Source organism: Ambystoma mexicanum, chromosome 13, assembly GCF_040938575.1.
Source record: "Ambystoma mexicanum isolate Mex_15411 chromosome 13, UKY_AmexF1_1, whole genome shotgun sequence".
NCBI classification, from domain to species: domain Eukaryota; kingdom Metazoa; phylum Chordata; class Amphibia; order Caudata; family Ambystomatidae; genus Ambystoma; species Ambystoma mexicanum.
In genome coordinates this window covers 314,947,470-314,968,336 of record NC_090938.1, presented here as the reverse complement: position 1 = coordinate 314,968,336, position 20,867 = coordinate 314,947,470, and the positions used below count along the sequence as shown (strand labels likewise).

The 20,867-nt window shown below is 49.1% G+C and overlaps 2 protein-coding genes across 9 annotated transcripts in view; one reads left to right on the top strand and one right to left on the bottom strand.

The window, feature by feature from the left end:
• Positions 1 to 20,867, bottom strand: part of SDR39U1 (short chain dehydrogenase/reductase family 39U member 1) — a 2,065,420-nt gene that overhangs the window by 1,951,704 nt on the left and 92,849 nt on the right. Inside the window, exon 1 of one of the 7 annotated variants that reach the window (XM_069633773.1) lies at positions 15,015 to 15,117. The exons of 2 other annotated variants lie outside the window; for them this stretch is intronic. Coding sequence is in view for 3 of the 5 variants with exons in the window: in XM_069633768.1 (XP_069489869.1) it covers positions 15,015 to 15,054 (40 nt within the window). In the remaining 2 variants the exon portion in view is untranslated. Of the gene's footprint in view, positions 1 to 15,014; positions 15,118 to 20,867 lie in introns of those variants that run through there. 4 more of the 7 variants (XM_069633767.1, XM_069633768.1, XM_069633770.1 and 1 more) reach the window with 4 other exon arrangements.
• EMC4 (ER membrane protein complex subunit 4) overlaps positions 15,108 to 20,867 on the top strand; it is a 619,623-nt gene continuing 613,863 nt past the window's right edge. The window contains exon 1 of one of the 2 annotated variants that reach the window (XM_069633780.1): positions 15,108 to 15,211. The gene's annotated coding sequence lies outside the window, so the exon portion shown is untranslated. Of the gene's footprint in view, positions 15,212 to 15,422; positions 15,536 to 20,867 lie in introns of those variants that run through there. The other variant, XM_069633779.1, reaches the window with a different exon arrangement.

Sequence of the window (20,867 nt, the reverse complement as noted above, 5' to 3'; positions counted from 1 at the left end):
TGGACGCAGGCAGGGGTGGCAAGGGAGGCATAAGTGCATCAGTTGCCAACGGATGTAAAGTGGCTCTTTGTTGTACGTCTGACGCACATTCAGGAGCCGGGTTCCCATCATCAATTCTGCTTCCTGAAAGATCGCATAATGTATCGCCATTTAGGGGCGGGACAAACAAAAAGTTTGTTTGATTTCCAGATCCATTAGGTAGCTTTAGGGCCATCAGTTCCGTGTCCGTTACATCAAAGGGTGATAAAAAGGAAGCAGTGTCGATTTCAACCATCGCGGTTGATTCAGATGGGTGAAGATTATTTGCTATTGAAGCCACTAAAGGTGGAACAGCTACGGATTGGCTTGTATACGAGTTCGCCACTTCTACGATTTTGCTACAGTTGTTGATGGACACATTGGGGTGATGGCCGTGAGCCGCGCAGTCAGACTTCACGCATTGATCGCTTTTCTCATTCTTTTCTATGTGCCTGAGACTTCAACTGACTTTGGATGACCGACACCGTAGCTGACACAGCAGATGTCACGTGTCGTTCAAACGGCGAGCTCACTTTGTTTGTGTCTGCATTTCCTGTTATTTCGGTCCCAACAGTTGTCGAGTTGTGAGCATGCACCTTTTTGTCCCTTTTAGCGTGAATTGCTTGGGTCACCACCGTCACCTCGGCCGGGCACACCTTTGCTGAATCTACAGCAGAATGAGGCGTTGTTAGAGCATTAACACTGCCGTCCACCTCAAGGGATCGTCGAGGACTGCGACGCGGACTTGCTGCCGCGGGTTGAGCTAGGCAAAGGGAGGGGGGGAGGAGAGGAAGGTAAGGAGATGCATGGGCCGCCAGGGACACAGGGAGCGGGAGCGGACAAGGAAGCAGGGTAGGCAGGGAGTGAATGGGAAGGACTGGAAAAGGAAGGGGAATGTTTGCAGTCACGCTCTGTACTGGTATCGCTGATTCGCCTGTAAACTAAGCCTCGCCTCGAATTCGGGCATTTAAATTTGTTTGCCGTGTCTGGGGCCGTAAGTCAGTAACCATGTTTTAATCTTACCGGTACCAGTACTCCAAGGATGCAATTTCCTGCACTTCGCGTTGTCAATGGCTTCTTGAGCGATTCTTCAGCGATGAAGGCGGACTGGAGGCAGACTGGACTCTGCTCCGGACTCCGCGCCGCGGGAGTGTTTTTAAACACAGCACCACTGCCAGTAGAAAGAGGACTGGCTTGTGAAAAGTGTATTGCAACAGGCGATTTCTGACTTTTTGTTCTAATGTTGGATTTATGCTCTGACCATCGGATTTTAGCTTTTCTGGTGGTCATGCCTACTAATAGGCCGCAAGGGCATTTGAGGCATAGATGACATTTGATGCATCTCATGTGCAGGAGTGTTTGAGGGGGATTGCTTTCCCTGTATACGGGTGACTGATCGGGTTTCCTTTTAATATATTGCCACAGTGTTGGCAGTTGTGGCATGGGACCGTCCCTTTGAACATGATTTTTCCGGTTCTCATGGTTGTTATGTCTGCTCTGATCAGGCTGTTGCGTAGAGATTTGTTATTCCTGTAGGCGAATGTTGGGATCTCCTGGAAGAGACGACTCGCGGCACACACGCACCTCGCGTAGAGAGGCGAGGGATAGGTCACTACCCAACCAGCAAACCAGCTCCTTCTTTGCCATGGAGCTATCGAGTTACTGTGAACACTGTTAAGGTAAGAATTATCCCTGCCTAGCTTGCCAACTAAGGAGGGTGTGAGGGATGATTCAGTTCACTCCATTAATATTAAGGGTCTCTTCATAGGAACCAATTTTATAAATGATGGCATACAAATGTATTTATAATCCCTCTAGAAACATGCACTCAACCGACATTGTACTCTGTTTTTTCTCCAGAAGTTCTTCTTGTGAGAGTCTTCTCAAAGGTATAACTGACTACACACACAGCTAGCTACGCACAATTGATCCTACCTACAGGGTGTGTCCAAAGACCAAAGATAAAAGGTGTTATTGAGACTATAAAAGAGGTACTTTGAGTATTATGTTTATAATTATTAGAGTTGCAACTCTTAAAGTGATAATTGGCTTAAAGATGAGATTGTCAAGATTGACCAAGCGTAATGACACTGATAATAGAATACCTTCTATGTTTTTTGCTTCAGGAACTGAAATCACGAATGTATAGAACTTATCATTGGCCCTGAAGATGGACTGGCGTCCGAAACGGGTTGGCAATACATTGAAATATCCTGATGCTACTTTGGATTGGTGACTTTGAACCAAAGAACTTTATCATATTGTTTGATTTTGTTATCACATACAGGGAAAAGGGACTTTGCAAATGTAAATGTATGTGGAAATCTATGTGTGAAACAAAACAATTACAAATTGTGAATGTACTAAAACAAATTTTGTGAGACAAACCAACTATGGTGGGACTTTGATTATGTTCACTAAAAAAGGTTTTGTAAAATTATACACTTTGGTTGATTAAAATAACCCAGTTAGGGTTTTCTGACTCTCTATTGTGTAAATTATTGTATGAAGGAATTGTTCATTACATTTTGTGAACTGAATTAAGTAAATGACAAACAATTAGTTGGCAAACTATAAGTTAACTAGAGGTTATACACCCATCTTAACTTCATTGAACATTTGTATTTTGAAATCCTAATAGAAGCCTTTATAATAATACGCTAAACCTTGAACAGCAAGCAGTGGGACCTGTATTAGACCCCACATGCCGGCAACATTAATGTTCTTGGGATTGAACTCCCCTTGGAGTGCACTAAGAGTTGGCATGTAGCAATACATGCCCTCTTCCCTTGTCTTTCGACCAGTCCCGAGTGGCCCCGTGACATTCGCCCTGGTGCACCTGAAGTTTCACTACAATACAACAGCAACAAATAGAATCTCACATATTTTGAAGCCGTAGAAACTTTAAATTGAAACGACAGTTGTGACTCCTTCTCCAGCCCCTTACGTAAGCATGTACCATCAGGGGTAAAACAGTTGATCGGATTCTCAAAGATGGGTTGTGGCCTACAACGTAACCCTGATAATCAGGCAAAGTCGCAGTTGTAGATCTGCCAAGAGGGCTCTGCGGGCCCATATGTGTCCCCACACACCACTGCTACAGCAGTTTCGGTCCCTTATGGGCCGTGTGTGGATGTAGTTCGAGTGGTCCACACCTCCAGAGCAGTGTAATGGGGGGCTAGAGTCAAGTGCGTAGCTGTGTCAGGTTGCCCGGCGCTGCGCAGGGTGGTCGTCATAATAGCAAGCAGAGAAGCTGGCAGCCCCCTCCCAGCTGCTCTGGACAGCTGGTATATGGTCGAGGGGGGGCACTCACCGATCGTGTGTCCATTGCCGCTACAAAGCCAGTCAGTGCCACAGGTATCCTCAGCATCCACTCGCTGCTCAGTAGTTGTAGTCCCTGCCCATTGCGCCCAGCTTGGGGGGGGGGGGTTCAGCAAATAGCGGCTGGGCATCATGGGTGACCCACGCCGCAGATCGGCTTCAGTTCATGGTGTCCCCAGCCACGCGCAGTCTGGCAGGAAGCAGCAGGCCGCAGCGTTCCACCGGAGTTCAGTCTCTGTCAGAAGAGAGCGCCCGGCTGTCATGATGCCTACCCCCGGAGCACCAGGCCAGGCCCAGCACCCCCAGGAGCAGGCATCACGCCCCCGGGTAAAAGCCCAGCGGCCCTTTGTAGGGGCTCTTTGGACTCATAAAGGGAAGTGTTTGGTGCACTTACCTGAAGCAGACCATGCTGCACACTCACCTGATGCAGACCATGCTGCATGAAGAACCAAGCCAAATGAGGCTTAGGAGGGACTATTTTTCTGAAGGAACTATTTTGTTACTTGGGTGGGGCTGTGGAGGAATACTCACCTGGAACTTCTTCCAAGGCTATTTAAGCCACACCCGGACAGCCACACGTGCTTCGCGTTGTATTGCATCCCAGCAGCTGAACGCTCACTGTGTCTGCTCCAGCACCTGGACTCTAGCCATGCCCGCCTCAAACCTGGAACACCTGTAAGGGAATAAGAGAAGAGAAAGGTGAAAACCAAGAACTATTTCATCCTTCTTACCTGCATCCGGAATCTTCACGCCAGCATTCCTGAAGGAAGACTTCCATTTAAAAGCACCGCGTTGCTCCCTGCAGCGCCGCGCTTTACTCACCTGTTCCCGAGACGCAGCCCGGCTCCATCGCGGCTCTCAGTGCTGGTCGCCACATCTCTGCACCGCACCTAAGGGAGAGAAGAAGAGACAAAAGGTGAGCCAGGGAACACAAGAGGAAAGCCGGATTTTCAGCCATATTACTTACCGGCTATTCTTGGTGAGTCATTCCACATCTCGGGTCGGCGCCACATCTCTGGCAGGTACCGCACCCCGGCCCCTATGGGGAAAGGACAAAAGACATTACTGGGGAATTATAAAGACATTTAGAGGGGTCGCCCTCATCACTGACTCACCTGATTTTACCCCGGCAATTTAACCCCTCAACGCATCACCTTTGTTTTGCACCTGAAATAAAGGACAGAAAAAGACAATATAAAAGGAGACACACACTTGAACTTTTGCATCTTCATACTTACGGCGTATCGCTCAGTAAAGTCAAGTGGATTTGCCAGCGCCATTCTGAAAACCAGTGAAGTAACTGGACGAACGCGCGCCCCTGCATCAGAAGCAGGATGGAGAGTTCATCCTTCCAAACCATAAGGTGAGCTTAAACCGGGGGTTTTGGAGGAAGTCAGAGGAGAACGAAGTGGGAAAAGGGGGAGCAAGCACATTATTCAGCAGACAGTTAATCCCCTTTCTCATCTGCAGAAGGATATTCCTACGGGCCAGACAAGCAAGATTTGGGGGTCCTGTTCAATCGGTGGTCCGAATTCTGCGCATCATGCTTGAAGAGGCCGCAGCAACCCAGACCAGACCAGCGCCTCCGTGGGAGCCAGGTGAGCGTTACACCGGCGACCGCCACTGCGGCCACTAGCAAAGCCGTGGGGAATCAGAGAAGGAGATACCGGGACTCTAGTTCCTGTTCGAGGCGGCAGTGTGGACGCGCCGGGCTGCAGCCGTGGCCAGACTATCATCCACCAGTTCGGGGTAGAAGGCGCAAACGGGGTATGTGCTGGGCCTGTGGCACCCCTTCCCCCACTCGGCCTGCAGCGCACCGTCATCAATTGGCATCCGGAAAGCACAGCGTGGAGTCGCACAGCGGCTACCCTCAGAGGAAGTCCAAGGGCAGTTCGTACACAGCTATATCTCCGCAGCCGTGGGGCCACCGAGGCCAGGAATTGGCCAGTGGATGCAGGTAACTTCCGCAATGTATTCCGACCAGCGTTGAAGGATTTTGCAGCGCCACCAAGGATTGATCTGCAAAGAGGATAATCCTGGCACGGAGCGCTCGCTCTATGCAGCCATCTTCAATCAAGCACAACAGCGACCCCCCCCGCGCTTGAAGAGCATTCTCTTAAAGCAATATGTAAATGGCTCCTTATCAGAGGGCTGCATTCCCGATAACCTGAAACAAGCTTGGGTCACCCCCATCCACAAGAAACCAGGGCTTGCCACTGATAACCCGCTGAACTACAGACCAATTACTAACACCCCCTTCTTATTAAAGATTCATGATCGGGTAGCTTATTCGCAAATTGCTCTCCACCTGAATCAGCATCCCAGTCTCAACGTCTACCAGTCTGGGTTCAGACAGGGTTATGGCACCAAGACCTCCCTGCTGCATCTTAAGTCACGACTCTTAGAAAGCATGGATAAAGGTCTAGCCTCTCTTTTAGTTTCGTTGGATTTGTCCACAGCGTTCGACCACACCATCATGGTACCTAGAATGGAAGAGGTCACTAATTTCTCCCCCTTTGCAGCATCTTGTAATTAAGTCTTTCTTGGCTAGCAGACAGAGCCGAGTCTGCCTTGGGGAAGCTGAAGCCTCTCCAATTCCGGTGCTCTTAGGGGTTCCTCAGGGAACCAGCACGTCTCCCTGTCTATATAACATCTATACAGCTCCCTTTTTTTAAAATGCTTGAGAACGAAGGTATTACCTTTTCGAACTACGCTGATGATACAGAGGTTCTGGTTCAACTCTCTGGAGTGTACTCCCAGGATGAACAAGAGCTCAATAGAATTTTCACATTAATTGAAAACTGGTTGATGTGTAATAATTTGGCTTTGAACAAGAGCAAAACAGAGCTGATGATAGTTGGAGTTTCCCCACTATCTTGCCAAACTGGACCCCACAAACAATCATAGGACTAGTGGAAATGTTACCCCAAACAAAAACAAAAACAAAAAAAAATACTAGGTGTGGTATTAGACCAGTCTCTCAATATGAGAGCTCATGTGAGTAACGCCGTCTCAGCCTCTGTATACTACGTGAAACTACTAGCTCACCTGAGACCCTTTATCTCACAAGCGAATGCGGAAACCGTCGCTAGAGCTATAGTCGGGGCAAAGATTGATTATTGCAGCAGCCTCCTTGTCAGTCTTTGCAAAGTTGACTCCAACAGACTGCAGGTAGTCCAGAACTGAGCCGTCCGAGTAATTGCAGGTGTAGCCCGACGGGATCACGTCTCTGCTGCTCGGTGTGCCTTACATTGGCTTCCTGTCGAGCACGTTTTAAATTCCGATTACTGAAGTTTGTCTTCAAATGCAGAATGGGCATAATGCCCAAATACCTGCAAGACCACATCCTAGAGAGGGTCAGCATTAGGGCTTTAAGATCATGTAACCAGAGCCCGTTAGTACTTCTGCGATGCAAACTTAAGATAGAGAACGGGGCTTTCTACATCGCTGCGCCCACACTCTGAAACTCATTACCACATACCCTCACAGCATGCCTCCATCACAGCTTTCAAGGAAGCCCTCAAGACTTGGTTCTTTTATTGACCACTGAAATTTACATTGTTCAAAAATGCCTTCTTTAACAACCCGCTGTGACTCTGCTCATTTTTTTGCTTCTTGTACCTGTTCGTCTTTGTCTGCACACTCACGCCTCAGTGCTCATGGCAGCGCATTATAAATTGATTAAAGTAAAAAGTAAAAGACAAGACAAACCCTGAGTATTCCCACCGAGATCCCTGAAGCAGTGTAGCACAAAGTGGGGTTGGATTTCATAGGCCCATTGGATGCAATGGCTCCCGAGTATCGGTATGGCATAGTACTGGTAGACTACCAGTGAAATGGGTAGAAGCTGAATTTTCCCCCCAACATCACCACGGCTACCGTCATGGAAGTCCTCACGTCCATTTTTCAGAGGGAAGTTCTCCCCAGAGAGTTAATCACAGACAATGGAGTACAGCTTGTGTCACGAGAAATTGAGCCATTCCTGCACAAACACAACATAAAACAGAGGAAGGCTGCACTGTACCATGCCCATGCGAATGGACTAGTGGAGAGGGCAAATATGTTCATCAAATGAGCATTCCAGTTAGCAACCGCTTCCGGTATGGATACTCTCAAAACTGTCAAGGAGGCCTTTACGGCCCACAGACTAACCCCCAACAGCATCCCCCAAGTATCGCCGTTTTGAACACTGAGAGGAGAGCAGCATCCACACTGGTACCACCATGGTTGAACAGAGTAAGAGAAGACGAAGTAGACATGGCAGAAGTAGTGTGGAGGTTGGAAAACAGAAAATCACGCATGAAGAGATGGCGTGATCAGAGAAGAACGACCCAAGGCCGCAAAGTCAAGCAAGGCAATAGGATTAAAATATGTCTACCAAGCAAGGATCAAACAACAGGCTTGAAGTTCAGTCAACCAATAAATGTAATACACAGAGGGACTATTCATGTTCGCAGAGAGGATTGCCGTATGTGGAACATGGAGCATGTGGCAATGTTTGAGCAGCATCGCGAAGCAGAAAGATCTTGGTAAAAGGCCTGACAGCCATGCAACAAGAGAGTGAGAAAAATCACAGAAGGAGTGACAGATACAGAGGCGCCGGAAACATCCCAAGAAGCGAGTCAAGCTCAGGACACAGGTAGTAGGAAGGAAGATCATCTGAGGAGAGAGCACAAAAGACCGGTGAAGTACGATGACTTTGTAATGGAATAAAACTTTGCTGTGTTATCAAAGGGAGGTGTGTTGGGACCTCACACGACAGCGTAGTCTCGCGAGATTTCCAGCAAGGACCGCCAGGACTCTATTAGAAGGTGACAATCATACGGAGCAGGCCTCCCCTGATGCACACAAGCCTGCCCCAGTGATTGACAGTGATTAAAAACGCAGGTGAGTGAGCCCAGCAAGAGACCCGCCTGGGCCTCGTGTAAACGCACTCGGCGTTTCTTTAACCCACAAGGCCTGTTGTGCACCCACCCAACCCTGACCCTCTGCAAAGCCATTTCCTGGTTCCCGGGCTCCCCCCTCCCAGCCCGCACCCTGGCCCTTTATTGGTCCCTGCCCGGTCATAACCGCCCCTTCCAGGGCAGCCCCAGCGGCTAAGGGCGGCTCCTACCTTGGCGGCCCCAGGACGTGTCCGCAGGGGAAGCCTGAGAAGCCAGCAGTTACCAGACAACAACAAAAACCTTAAGTGTGGCATGGGTGGGGTGTAGAGCAATTACTCTACACCAGAAAGAAAGCCCCCGCCACTCTACCTTACATTTCCATAACAGACTGCCATAGACTTAGCCCATGCATGCTTAGAAATGTTTGTGACCACCAACCCAAATCTCTCCATGACAGTATTGAAAATGTTGCCTTGCATTGCATCCTATCATACTAATCAATGTTAGCAAGTGTCACAGCTGGACGAAATTGAGAACATTAGCCTGCGCCGTATCTAGATAGGATTGTGAATGTTAGCATGTGCCACACTTTTTTCAGGTTCTTCCGCCAACACCGTGGTGTAAGTTATATATTGGCCTCCATGCACCCGTCTCCTCCTGCAAACTCTGGAATTCCAATACCTCCCCCTCCTGCCATATATCCCCGAGGGTGGCCAAACCCATCGGTTCCCAGCATCTACGGACTGCTTCAAGCAATTGGGAGTCGTTTCCACACAGCGCCACCAGCGGAACCTGCTGGGAGAGCGGATCCGGATCACCCACGTTCTCCACGTCCTGCGCCAGACCTCCCAACCCAGCTCCAATAGTCTCCCTCTTCCCACCAGTTTACTCTTTTGTAGCCACACCGTCTATCTCAGAAAGTATGGAGCCGAGGATAGCTCAGCGGCAACGTTCTCGCCTTGGCAGCAAGACGACATGGAACCACACAGGTTCAATCCCCGGGTCCGCGCTTAGAAACCTCTGGGTATTAGGCGCGTTATAAATAACCTATCATATCATATCATACCCTGCAAGAGTCTAGCTTCTGCCGAGTCCTCTGACGACAACCACCTGGCCACAAACAACAGCTGCCCCGCCAGATAATAAAGCTAAAAGTTCGGCAAGTTTATGCCCCCCCGTCACACGAGTTCTGTAGTTTCCACAGGGCCACTCTGTTCCTGGAGTTGCCCCATATGAATCTCCTGCACATACCATGAAGTCTCTTGAAAAAACTTCTGGGAATCAGATACGGGACATTTACAAAAAAATGTAAGAGTCTGGGCAAAACCACCATTTTGAGCAGAGCTGCTCTCCCCATCATAGATAGGGGTAATCTAGACCAGAACACCATACTATTCTTAACTCCCTCGATTGCTATCTCTGTGTTATGTTCGTGCTCTGTTTCCGTCCTGTGGTAAATGTTTACTCCCAGATACCTAAATGTCTCAGGTTGCCAGGGTATTTGCAGGATAGGCAACCTCACCAAGGGGACACTCTTGTACTTTCCCAAGGGGAACAAGCTAGACTTCCCGGGGTTCACCGATATGCCTGAGAGGGTGGCATAACAATCCATCACCTCCAGCACATATTGCAGATTTTCCTCCGGGTAGCGCAAATAGAGGAGCATATCATCTGCATACAGCGATATCAGGTGCATGCCACTTGTTGTACGAATCCCCACCACCCCGTATTGTTGTTGCAGGCATATTGCCAGCGGCTCTAGTGCCAGTATGTATAACATGGGTGACCAGGGGCATCCCTGTCTGGTCCCTCTGCTGAGTTGCCATTTGTCTGAAATTGTGGATCCCGTTCTAACTCTCACTACCGAGGTGCTATATAACAACTGGACCCACCTGATGTATCCAGGGCCCATTCCGTAACCTTTCAGGGTCGCTTTCAACCATGGCCACCGCACCGAGTCAAAGGCTTTGACCGCATCTAGCGACACGATAGCCAACTCACCCATGTCTTCCACGGTGTAATCAATGATTATGGTGCAGCCTCCTGTGGTGTCTGTGATATTCCTACCAGGGACATAGCCCTTCTGATCTGGGTGCATCAACTTACCAATCACCCTCTTTAGCCTATTGCCTAATACTGCTGTGAGTATTTTACTGTCCTGATTGAGCATGGACAAGGGTCTATAGAACCCGTACTCCATGGCTGGCTTGCCTGGTTTCAGAAGTGGGATGATCACTGGCTCGCGGAGGGACGGTGGCAATTCCCCCTGCTCATAGGCTTCATTAAACATGGCAAGCATCGGCTGGAGTAGCTCCTGTTTCTATGTCTTATAAAACTCGCTAGGCAACCCATCTGACCCAGGCGCCTTACATGTGGGCAGATGTTGGATCACCACTTCCAGCTCGTCCAAGTCAACAGGGGCATCCAGATCTGCACGTTCTAGGTCATCCAGGGTGGGCAGCCCTATATCCTCTATTGTTCCCAGAATGTCTTGGTTCATATCCTCCCCTGTGTCATCATATAGTTGTCTATAATACTTGAACTCCTCGTTTACCCCCTCCTGGGTGTTACGGGTTCGACCTTCCGCATCCCTGATCCCTCTAATCACTGAGCAGGGGGTCTCGCTCTTATACAACCAGGCCAGCAATCTACCCGGCTTATCCCCCCCTGCATGTAGTCTCTCTGTATTTCTTGTAATTTAATTTGCATAATCTATCCCAGAGTCCACTGCAGGTTAACTGTAAGTCTTTTCTCTTGGCACTGTTCTCCCGGGTTGTCTCCTCATTTTGCATGAGACCCTCCAGCTCCCTTTCTGATTCCTGAAGTTCCCATTCAATGCCCCGTTGGAGCCCTTTAGATTTCGATATAGCGACCCCCGCACCACCACCTTAAACGCCTCCCATACTGTACCCACAGAGCGTACACTGCCCGTGTTAGTTTCAAAATATTCCTCGATGGCCTCCCTCAGGTCCTCTCGAAACCACGCGTCTTGTAACGCCTCAGTTCTGAGTCTCCATGTCGGGATGCGCGCCCTGGGGGGTTGATATCGCCACTCTACGACCAGAGGCGAGTGATTGGATAATACCCGAACCTTATATTCCGCTCTCATCATTTCTCCCAATATCTCGGACGCTGCAAACACATAGTCTAGCATCGTGTGCAAGTCATGTGGTGCTGCGTAGTGCGAGTATTGACTATCCAATGGATGCAGCTTCCTCCAGACATCCACTAGGCCTAGGTCTTCCAACATTGTCCCCAGCGCTTTAACCGCTGGCGCTGGCTTCCCTGATTTGACATCCGACCTGTCTATTCTAGGATTCAGGGTACAATTAAAGTCCCCTCCCCACACTATCGCGCCACCCACCAGAGGGCTAATCTTACTGTATAGGGACCTAAAGTAAGCCGCTGTATCATGGTTAGGGGCGTACAAATTGATGATGTGCACCTCTCTGTTCTCCAGGAGTCCCGTTACCACCACCATTCTGCCTCCTGACCACCTCCAGCTTCTCCTTAGTGAGGTGGGTCTCTTGTAGCAAGGCTATATCAATATGCATCCTTTTTAGATACAGCATCATTTTGTTGCATTTTAAGTAACTGTTTAGGCCCCGCACATTCCAGGTCACCACTCTAAGATTACCCGATGCCATTTAATCGGTGTGCTCCCAGTCCTCTCCTCCCTCCGATGCTTCCTGTGATGGCCCGTTTACTGACTCTTATCCTTCCCAGCCTCAACAATTCCCCCCCTGTACCCCCAACTCCACCCCACTGCACACAACCCAACCCCTCCCCCCACCCTACCGTACCCTACCCCAACAAATGCCCAGCTCCATCCCTGGATCCCAGGCCCACCCGCGTCTGGTCCTATCTGGCGTCCGAGGAATAGGACCCCACAGAGCGTCATCGATCTAACAGTGACCTAACTAGGTATACTACTAATGGGTTCAAGGGATGCCTCCTAGGTGCTCCCACTTATCTGTTCAGGGTTGTTGTGCCCAGCGGATCCCGCCAGCTTATCTTGCTGCGCACTCCCCACAAGCTTAATTGAACTCTATATTCAAGTCCCAATGTCCTAGCCATGTCCCCGAGGAGGACACAGCTGCGTGCTACTTATCTTCTGCAGCCTCCATCTGGATATCCGGTTCCTGAGGGCGGCCTTGCATATCCAGCCATTCCATCGCATTCTTCGGCGTCTCAAATAACAGGGATTTGTTCTTGTACAACACTTTCAACTTGGCTGGGTAAAGCAACATATAACGATGGCCTGCTTCTTTTAATCTTCTTTTCACCGACCCAAAGTTCATCCTGCTTCGCTGTACGTGCAGCGTATAGTCCGGATATGCCGTGATTTTTGCTAACCCCCTTTCGATCGTTCCACCCTTCCGAAAAAATTTGAGTATCGTCTCGATAGTTTAGAATTTTTGCGATCACCGGTCGTGGGGGGGGGTTCCCGGGGGCGGTCTTCTTGCCAAGGCCCTGTGCGCCCTTTCAACCGTGAACCCCTGGGTCAGCTCCCGGCCAGTTCCTGCAGGAGCATGGTTTCCACATATTCTGTTGGGTTGGGCCCCTCCATTCCTTCCGGCAAACCGACAATTCGAATGTTACGTCTGGCCCGCCCTTCCGCCTCCTCCGCTGTCCTCCAGGTTGCCAACCCGCTGCATGAGGGAATGTAGCTCCGATCCATGTGCAGCCCACGCCGCAGTATTCGGGGCCATCTCCTTCTCCAAGTTCTCGGTGCGCTCCGCGATCATCCGCACGTCCAGTCTCAGCAGGTTCACTTCCTCTTGGACCGCACCGATCTTGAGGGCCAGGCCCACCTTCAGTTCGTCCATTGCCTGGCCCAGTTTAGTCTCCCAGGCCACTTTCAAGTCTGCAATTGCTGCTAGCACTTCCTGGATCGTGCCTGGTGCACCCGCCTCTGTCGTGGGGGTCTCCTTGCCTTTGCGGGTTGGGGTATGATTATTTAACTAACGGGGGGTTTGGGGGGGCACAGCCCCCCATAAATAAAATAAAAAATTAAAATGTTGGCGATGAAAAGTCCCACACTGAAAAAGTGGGACGACGAAATAACGTAGAACCGTCTTGGTGTAGGCTTCTATCGTGGGCTGTTTGGTCCTGGGTCTGACAACTTTATTAGAGATCCTGCCGTGTTGTCCGGCCTTAAACCAGCTGCACCTCCCCGTGCACAAAGGTCTGCGTGGCACCAGGCCAGCCACATACTTGCGCAGTCTCGGTCTTGTGACCCCGGTCTCCGCCTTTCTCAGGGGGCACCTTCCAAGTTCAGTCTGGCTTCACTGCGGGCCCGGCATAAGCTGCGAGTTCGCGGCGGGTCTCGTCAGTTACCATCTATGCGCATTCGGGCTCCGGGCGCACGCCTCTTCGGGCGTCTTGCTGTCTCGATCTTGTCTCTCGGCTCGCAGTCTGCCTTCTCTCCTCCGCTTCTCCACACCACGGCCCCTTCGGGTCTATTGCTTAAAACAGGATCCTGAAATCCATTACTGGTACCGTCTGATCCTTCCATCAGCTATCGCTGCAGAGCACCCATGACCCTCGATGATCCCTTTGTTCCCGCAGCCATTTTGTTTCCATTTTTAGAGTCGGGGCCCGCAGTTATACAAATGGGTATAACTGTGTCCGTGCATCCCATGTGCACCAAAAGTTCAGCGAGTACGGCCCCCACCTTCATAGTCACGGATGTTAATTCACAGCGCTGGCAGGCATCCGTGCGCGCACTTTATCCCTAGGATCAAAGGAGCTCCTCCGGAGCACGTCCCTTTACATGGCTGTCCTAGCCACACCCCTCAGCATGTGTCACACTTAACTATGTAGGTCAGCATGTTAAATCTCATATTACCAACTAAGAAGTTAAGCTCAAGCTCTCTGCATACTTATAACACTGAAAAACTCATACAGCCATCTCTCGCACAAGCTGCACACACTTCACCACACCGCAACACATAAGCTGCACCAACAGCACACGCGGACTGACACCGATGTAATAATTGCACCAAAGCTCAACACCCGAGTTGAAGCTGCCAACAGAATACCACCCCTCTCACTATCCTACTCCCTCTTCACCTTACTAACCCTTCCCACCTTCTTGTTTACAGATCCACCAGAGCGCCTGGGGACCAATTCCGTTGGTGACAGTGCACTATACAAGTACCTTTAACATAACATAGTGAATGTTAACTACTGAACGTTTTTACAGCAATAAAGTTGTTGAATCCAACTGGCATAGCCCCTTGTTTTACACTATACTCTCTCTGTGCATCAGCCCACCATACTCAAGACAGCGCCTTTCCTCAGAGCCTGCCAAATCGACATCCCTCTCAAATGGGTTGCCTTGCCCATCAGGGTGCCTGGGAGACATGCAGGCTGCTCTTCTGTCCTCTTCCCCAGTTGCAGAGTAAGGTAACCACACCGGCCAGAAGACGACCCTCAGATCCCAGAAGCGAGAGGATAAAACGGTCCTTGTCAGGTGGGCAGTAACAAATTAACTTAGGTATTAGGAGGGGGGAGTCTGTGGAGTAATTCAAGTTAGCAAATGGTTCCTGCGAATGGAGGCGGTACCTCAAAAGTAGCGGGAAGAGGAAACTGACACGGTGTTGTGGTTGGGAGTCAAAAGAACGTGTTATATAGTTAGGATGCTTCAAATTGTGTGGATTTTTGTGAGAAATTAAATTGAACGTTCTATGTTGTTGTGAAAAATGAATGATATGGTCCTGAACAAACAAACAATGTCACCATTTCCTCAAAAACATCTGGGAAAAATAAAAACATACAGCTCCTTACCTACTAGTACTTTCATTGTGTTGCTCCATATACAACGCATGCGCACAGAAAACCGTTGACCATAGAGCACATGAAGGATAGAGACGACCAATGTTTAAAAACGTCACACATTTACATGTAAACGCATGCGCGTACTGCAGTAGACTTGCAGGGTTTATTACACTTGTACCAAACGACGACGGACTCATGCAGTATTCGTAAGTATGCGTAAATGTAATGTTTTTTCTGAGACCGCAATTTCAACCATGCAATAAAATGTTGTTGTTCTAACACACTATGTAGTGTTCTGTCTATGTATGTTTTTCTTGTTGTGTTACGTTTCTTACTTTTGTGACCTTTCCACAACTTTTAGGTGCACGCTTGTTTTTTCAGCTTATTTGGATGGGAGTCAGCTTGTTTTGGGCTTGTTTTGGAAGGGCATTCAGCTTATTTTTTCCTTCCGACCTTGCAACACTGATACCGATAGTACTTTCAAACCTTAACATTGTTTCCTGCATCTTCTTGGTAGCTACGCTAGGACGGTAAGACGACCCTTTTCGTTTACCCGATGTTCCCATTCGGTGATTGCCTTCTCTCTCTTTAGATACGACCACCACCCCCTAGCTACCCCCCATCTTTTAACTGTTCGTTCTTGTTTTCTTACCGCATATGATACTGTTCGGTTGCTTATTAATGTGCATTTTGGTCCCCGCTCTGTGCGTGTTTTTTTTTTCACTCCATGGAATTAACTCGGCGCGCAACAAAAAATTATGAACGGCAGAAAACTCGCTGCAGTTTAACGGTTCGTTACCTGACGCCCCACTTCCTCGTCCCAGTGCTTATGAGGCCCGAACGAACCGCCCCATTTGTAAAACATGAAATCGTTTTCCTAGTGCATCCATTTACCAATGTCTGGGGGCTGGCTGCTGCTCGGTTTATCAGGGAGGGGCACCTGTGTTTTGCCCGTCTCTCTGGAAACCCGGCTTGAAAATGGGTGTATATGGCAGTTGGAGTGGCTGCCTTCTTAGAACTTGTCCTGGGAAGGGGGCCTGGTTGAATATTATTCTGGTTCTCAGTGGTCCTTTTGGAGAGGCTGCCCCGCAGCTAGGGTGGGTGGCCAACTCTTTGAAAGTATTTTGCGAGACACTTGCCCACAAGGCGGCGATGACGTCACAACGTCATCCATGTTTGGGCCGCCCCTTTTCAATTTGCATTTTTTTTTAATGGTTCCTTTAGAGCCTGCAGGTCGAGCTGTAACGCTCTGACACCAGGCTTAATTGAAATGCAAATGGTTTGTCCTTGGGAGTTGATGGTCACGTTTTTGAACTGCAAATATGATCATCACGACCCAGAAACAAACCATTAGCATTTGAATAAAGCCAGGTGTCGAGTTACAGCTCGACCTGCAGGCTCTAAAGGAGCCGGGGTTGCAGAGCCGCCGGGGAAAGAAAAACAGCACGGCGCTGCTTCCTGTTGCTAACAGCCCACTTCAATTCGCAGAGTGGCTGTGATGGGTGCAGGTTATCCTGACGAAAGTCGGGATAACCGGCGTCCCGCACAGCCACTCTGCAAACGGCGGGATAGAGTCCCTAATAGCGTGACAAGCCCCCGAAAAGCGGGACAGTTGGTCACCCTAGCCCCTGCTCGTCCCTGGGACAGAGCATCGCTACAAGTCCGGTTTAGTTGGGAGCTGGGCTCTTCGGGTCCCGTTGAGAGGCCGTATGAGATGTCCCCTGCACCTGTTTTTTGGTGGCTTCCTTGGATTTGGTCAACAGATGCTGTTTGCGGGGCGGCTGGATGGGTGACACTTTCCTTGCACTGCGGTTGGCGTGCTCCGCCTCCAGCTTTCAGTGGTTGGTGTCTGTCTTCTGTCCCTGGCACACTAATTCACCAGGGTGGTGTGGCTCGGTGAGGCGATGTCGCTGAGGCTGTGTTGTGGTGCGAGACGTATTCCCTTTGGGGGGCGCTGCACTCATTATGGTGGCAGTTGGAGCATAGAGCTGCATACCTTTTTAATTGCTGCCAAGTGCTGTGATTCTTACCGTTCCAGGTGTTTGGTGTCGCAGCTGTCGATTGCTTAGTTAGACCCCCGCCCCCCAGGATATCGTGGCATGAGATTGAATTATTTGCAGCATAACAAGCCCATTTCAGGTCTCACAAAATATTTCTTGTAGCACATTTTTATTGACTAGAGGCATCTAGAGATCCATTGTGTAAAGGTTGGTAGACGGATGCAGTGTGTGTGCAGCTATAAAATAGCCAAGTTGTCATTATCCTATGTGGACATTGCTATCAATGTGATGCAGTGCCAGATGTACCTGGCTTAACAGAACAGTGTTTTATTTTGTTTAATGTAGATGCCTGTTTTTATGTTTTGATGAATTGGCATCAGGCATGGGTGTGAAAGCCCTGGTTGTTTTTATTTTTATTAATAAAAGGATGCAGGTAATTCCATCTCTGAAAGGGTAGTTTGCTGATTAGATTCCCCTTTCATAAGTTCCATGCCAAAAACCTAATGGGTACCTGTTTCCTGCTACATCAGTATCCTGATCTACAGCACCTGCTCCACCAGTAGCCTCAAGCCGGTTCAGAGGTCACAGGTTCCCATTTGACAGCTGCAGTGACAGCCACGTCTCTGCAGTGCAGGGGATGCATTTAAGATATGCACCCCTGTACCAGAACTATGATTATAAATAGCCCATGCTGGTGGCAGGGTAAACTCTAAAAATAAGCTATGCCTCAGGTAAGGCATGGTGCGCATGGCATTGCTATTTGATAACACCTGTGTTAGCTCCTGTGAGCCAGTCCAGCTTTGGAAGGTGCTGTGTAGTCTGACCAGACGGGCTGATCCTGCCAAGTGACGGGATAGGAATCTGAGGGTAGGTAGTGCCCTCCCCCAGAGACAGCCACACAACAGGCAGCTGTTTTGAGCCCAGGCATCAAAGGCGTACACCTATTCAAAGGGATTACCCTCCACCAGGGTTCTGCACATTTAAAGGCTTTGCATCCTATTGAGAAGGGAAGGAGACGGGGTTATTATAGAGAGGGAGTGCTCTGTATAGTTGGGGGAATGATTCCACCATCTTGTTTTGTGGAATCTGATAAAATGAGGATGCCTGGAATTCTCATTAGAGAATCAGTACTCTTTGTTACAAAACCATTACTCATCAGTACCCATTGTTAGAGAACCATAACCCAGTATTATCCCTTTATGAATGATTGCATCATGTTTAGTTATCCATTATTGCATCCTGTTCTGATTAGTACATGAAGAAGTAGCATCATTACAATATCCACATATTAGAATACCACTTTCACTGTTGTATTTGAAGTGCCGCTTTAGAGACATGGTATATTTGCATCATGACGTGTAGAGATGATGTTATGTATTATGCATCTATGTAGCGCTTAGGCTGAGAGAGAAGTATTGTTTGCACTAGAGAGAACAAATGAGGCCTGGAATCACACACTGTCATATTTGAAAATGCCATTTAGAATGACACATGTATGCATGTAGAGACACCATGTATGTTGAGTGTGCACTTAGAATGAGTTTGCATGTAGCTAACGCTTGCATTGCGAGAAGAATAGAGTAAACGCTAGAAAGCTATTTAGCTGGCATTTGAAGCCAATTCTGATGGAGACAAGTTGTTTACGCCGCGGTGTGCGAAGATTGTTTTGAGTTAACAGTGTACAAGTATTTGTAAACATTGGCAGGCAGACAGATAAAACAAACCTTTGTCCGACTGGGGAAGGCAAAGGAAGCTAATCGGCATGGCATGGCTCGGTGTGCCGCAGAGACAGCAACAGTGGGGGCAGTGCCATGGAGCAGGGAGATGGTTTTGCTCTCTGGGAGAGAGAGGGAGAGTGAATGACAGTGAATAGATGGTGTTTTGCACTGAACACGGAAGGCCAAGGCAGAGATATGATGTCCTATGTCAGATTGACACAGAACACGAGACAGAACATAACACAGACTTTAAGGCAAGTTCATATTTATAGAACGCTGACAGACAGAAAGAGACACTCTTAGCTTAGCGAATGTAAGTAACCATGGAGAAATGAGTGCGTCATTGGAAGTGTATAACCAAGGGGAAGAGAGACGTAGCGGGAGTTAGTTGCTGGTAGTTGCCTGTAGTTGCTGTTGGAGGATGGGGTTAGAGAATGAGGGAGAGATGTTTTGGTGCAGCAGAATCCGATGGCTTGGCAGAGCTTGGCAGTGACCTGATCTTGAGGGGCCTGCCACCACTGACTGGCTGATTGCAGAGTTGTGCAAAGAGGAGAGAGAAAGACAGAGCTGGAGACAGAGAGATGCACAAGCAAATGGGAAGTATGGTTCACGGCCTAGACAAACTGATTGATTACAACCAGTGGGGTGGCTTTGCTGATGGGTTTGGGGAGGACATGGCATCTGAAGGGGAGGTGCCCGAGCCAAATGAGTGGGGACAGAATTGTGTGCCATGGAGGTTGGGGGGGGGGGGCGGGCATCCCTGCCCCCCCCCTAGAATTACGACAGACACTCGCACAAAGAGCTTTGGGTTTGGTTAAAGGGGAGATCAGACAGGGATTGTCTTGAGAGAGAGTGTAAAGTATGGTATGGATTGGATAGGTTTGATTCTGCCTGAAGGAGAGGATTGTTGGATGTTTGACGCTTGCATTTAGACTGCATTAGAATCACAGGCTTGCATCACAGGCTTGCATTATGAACCTGAAAGGCTTCTAGTTATTGCATGGTAGATTTGCACCCGAAGCATAAAAGGTGCAAATTTGATATTGGCTAGAGTTTTAGCATTGTCTGCATTATGCTTTACTGTACATAAATGTATTCTATTGTTATAATTGAATCAATTCATGTGTTTTCTTTGTCTTATGTTATTTGTATCCTCAGCAATAAGATAGGAGTATGTTGGTATGTTGTTAGAAGTAATCTAGGAGTAACACAATGCACAAAGGCCTCTTGATACAAATGCAGGAGGGGGGAATAGTGATCCACACCCCCCAAGGAGATTGTCTAAGACCGGTGCATGGTTGCCAGGGGGGGCGGGGCAAGACGATGGTAGGGATCTGGTTTTCCAGACTAACAGTTTCTCGCGACTCCTCCCCGCTTCCTTCCTGTTCCCTCCGCTTTCTCTAGAGCAAAGCACTTTGGCTGTGGTGTCAGAAGGGCATAATTACTTCTTTCAAGAACAGCGATTGGACCCTTAAAGCAGGCTCGCTTTAGTCCCATCACCCATGCAAGGGGTCTCGCACCACTTCTTGGAATCATCTTTTCGACTCCAACCCTTCAAGAAGATTTTGTTTGGACCCTGCTGGAAGAGCAGTCCTTTCCAGATCTCCTACTGTTGTGAGGTTAAGGCAGTTTGTAAGGCAGGTGCAAGCTCTGTCCCCTAACCATCCCCAGGTACCATTGGGGTGAACGAGACCGGACTATCTATCAGCCACAGGTGTTTACCCAGTACCTTGCCATTTTGAAGACCCTCTACTGTTGTTTGGCACACTCACCCGCGTTTGGGAGCCTGAGAACAAGGACCCATCTTGTCCATGGCGTGGCACTCGCAGCAAGCAGAGTGACCTGCTTCTGGAGCAGCAAGATATCGTGACACATGCCACAGCCCATCAGGCCAACCGTAGCAGAACTCCCCTCCCCACCTCTGTGACACACACACCTCCAGGCACGCCTTGCATGGATATCCTTGGCGTGGAGTTGGATGTGCGCGCAATGGGCAAATGCAGCACTGCGTGGGTTCCGGATATCCTGTTTTCCCGAAATCTTGCAGGACTTCAAAACCTTGCGGGATCCGTAAATCTCGGGCACCATTTTGATGGGCTTTGCTACATAAGCCACGCCATCACTGACTGTGCTTAGCATTCCTT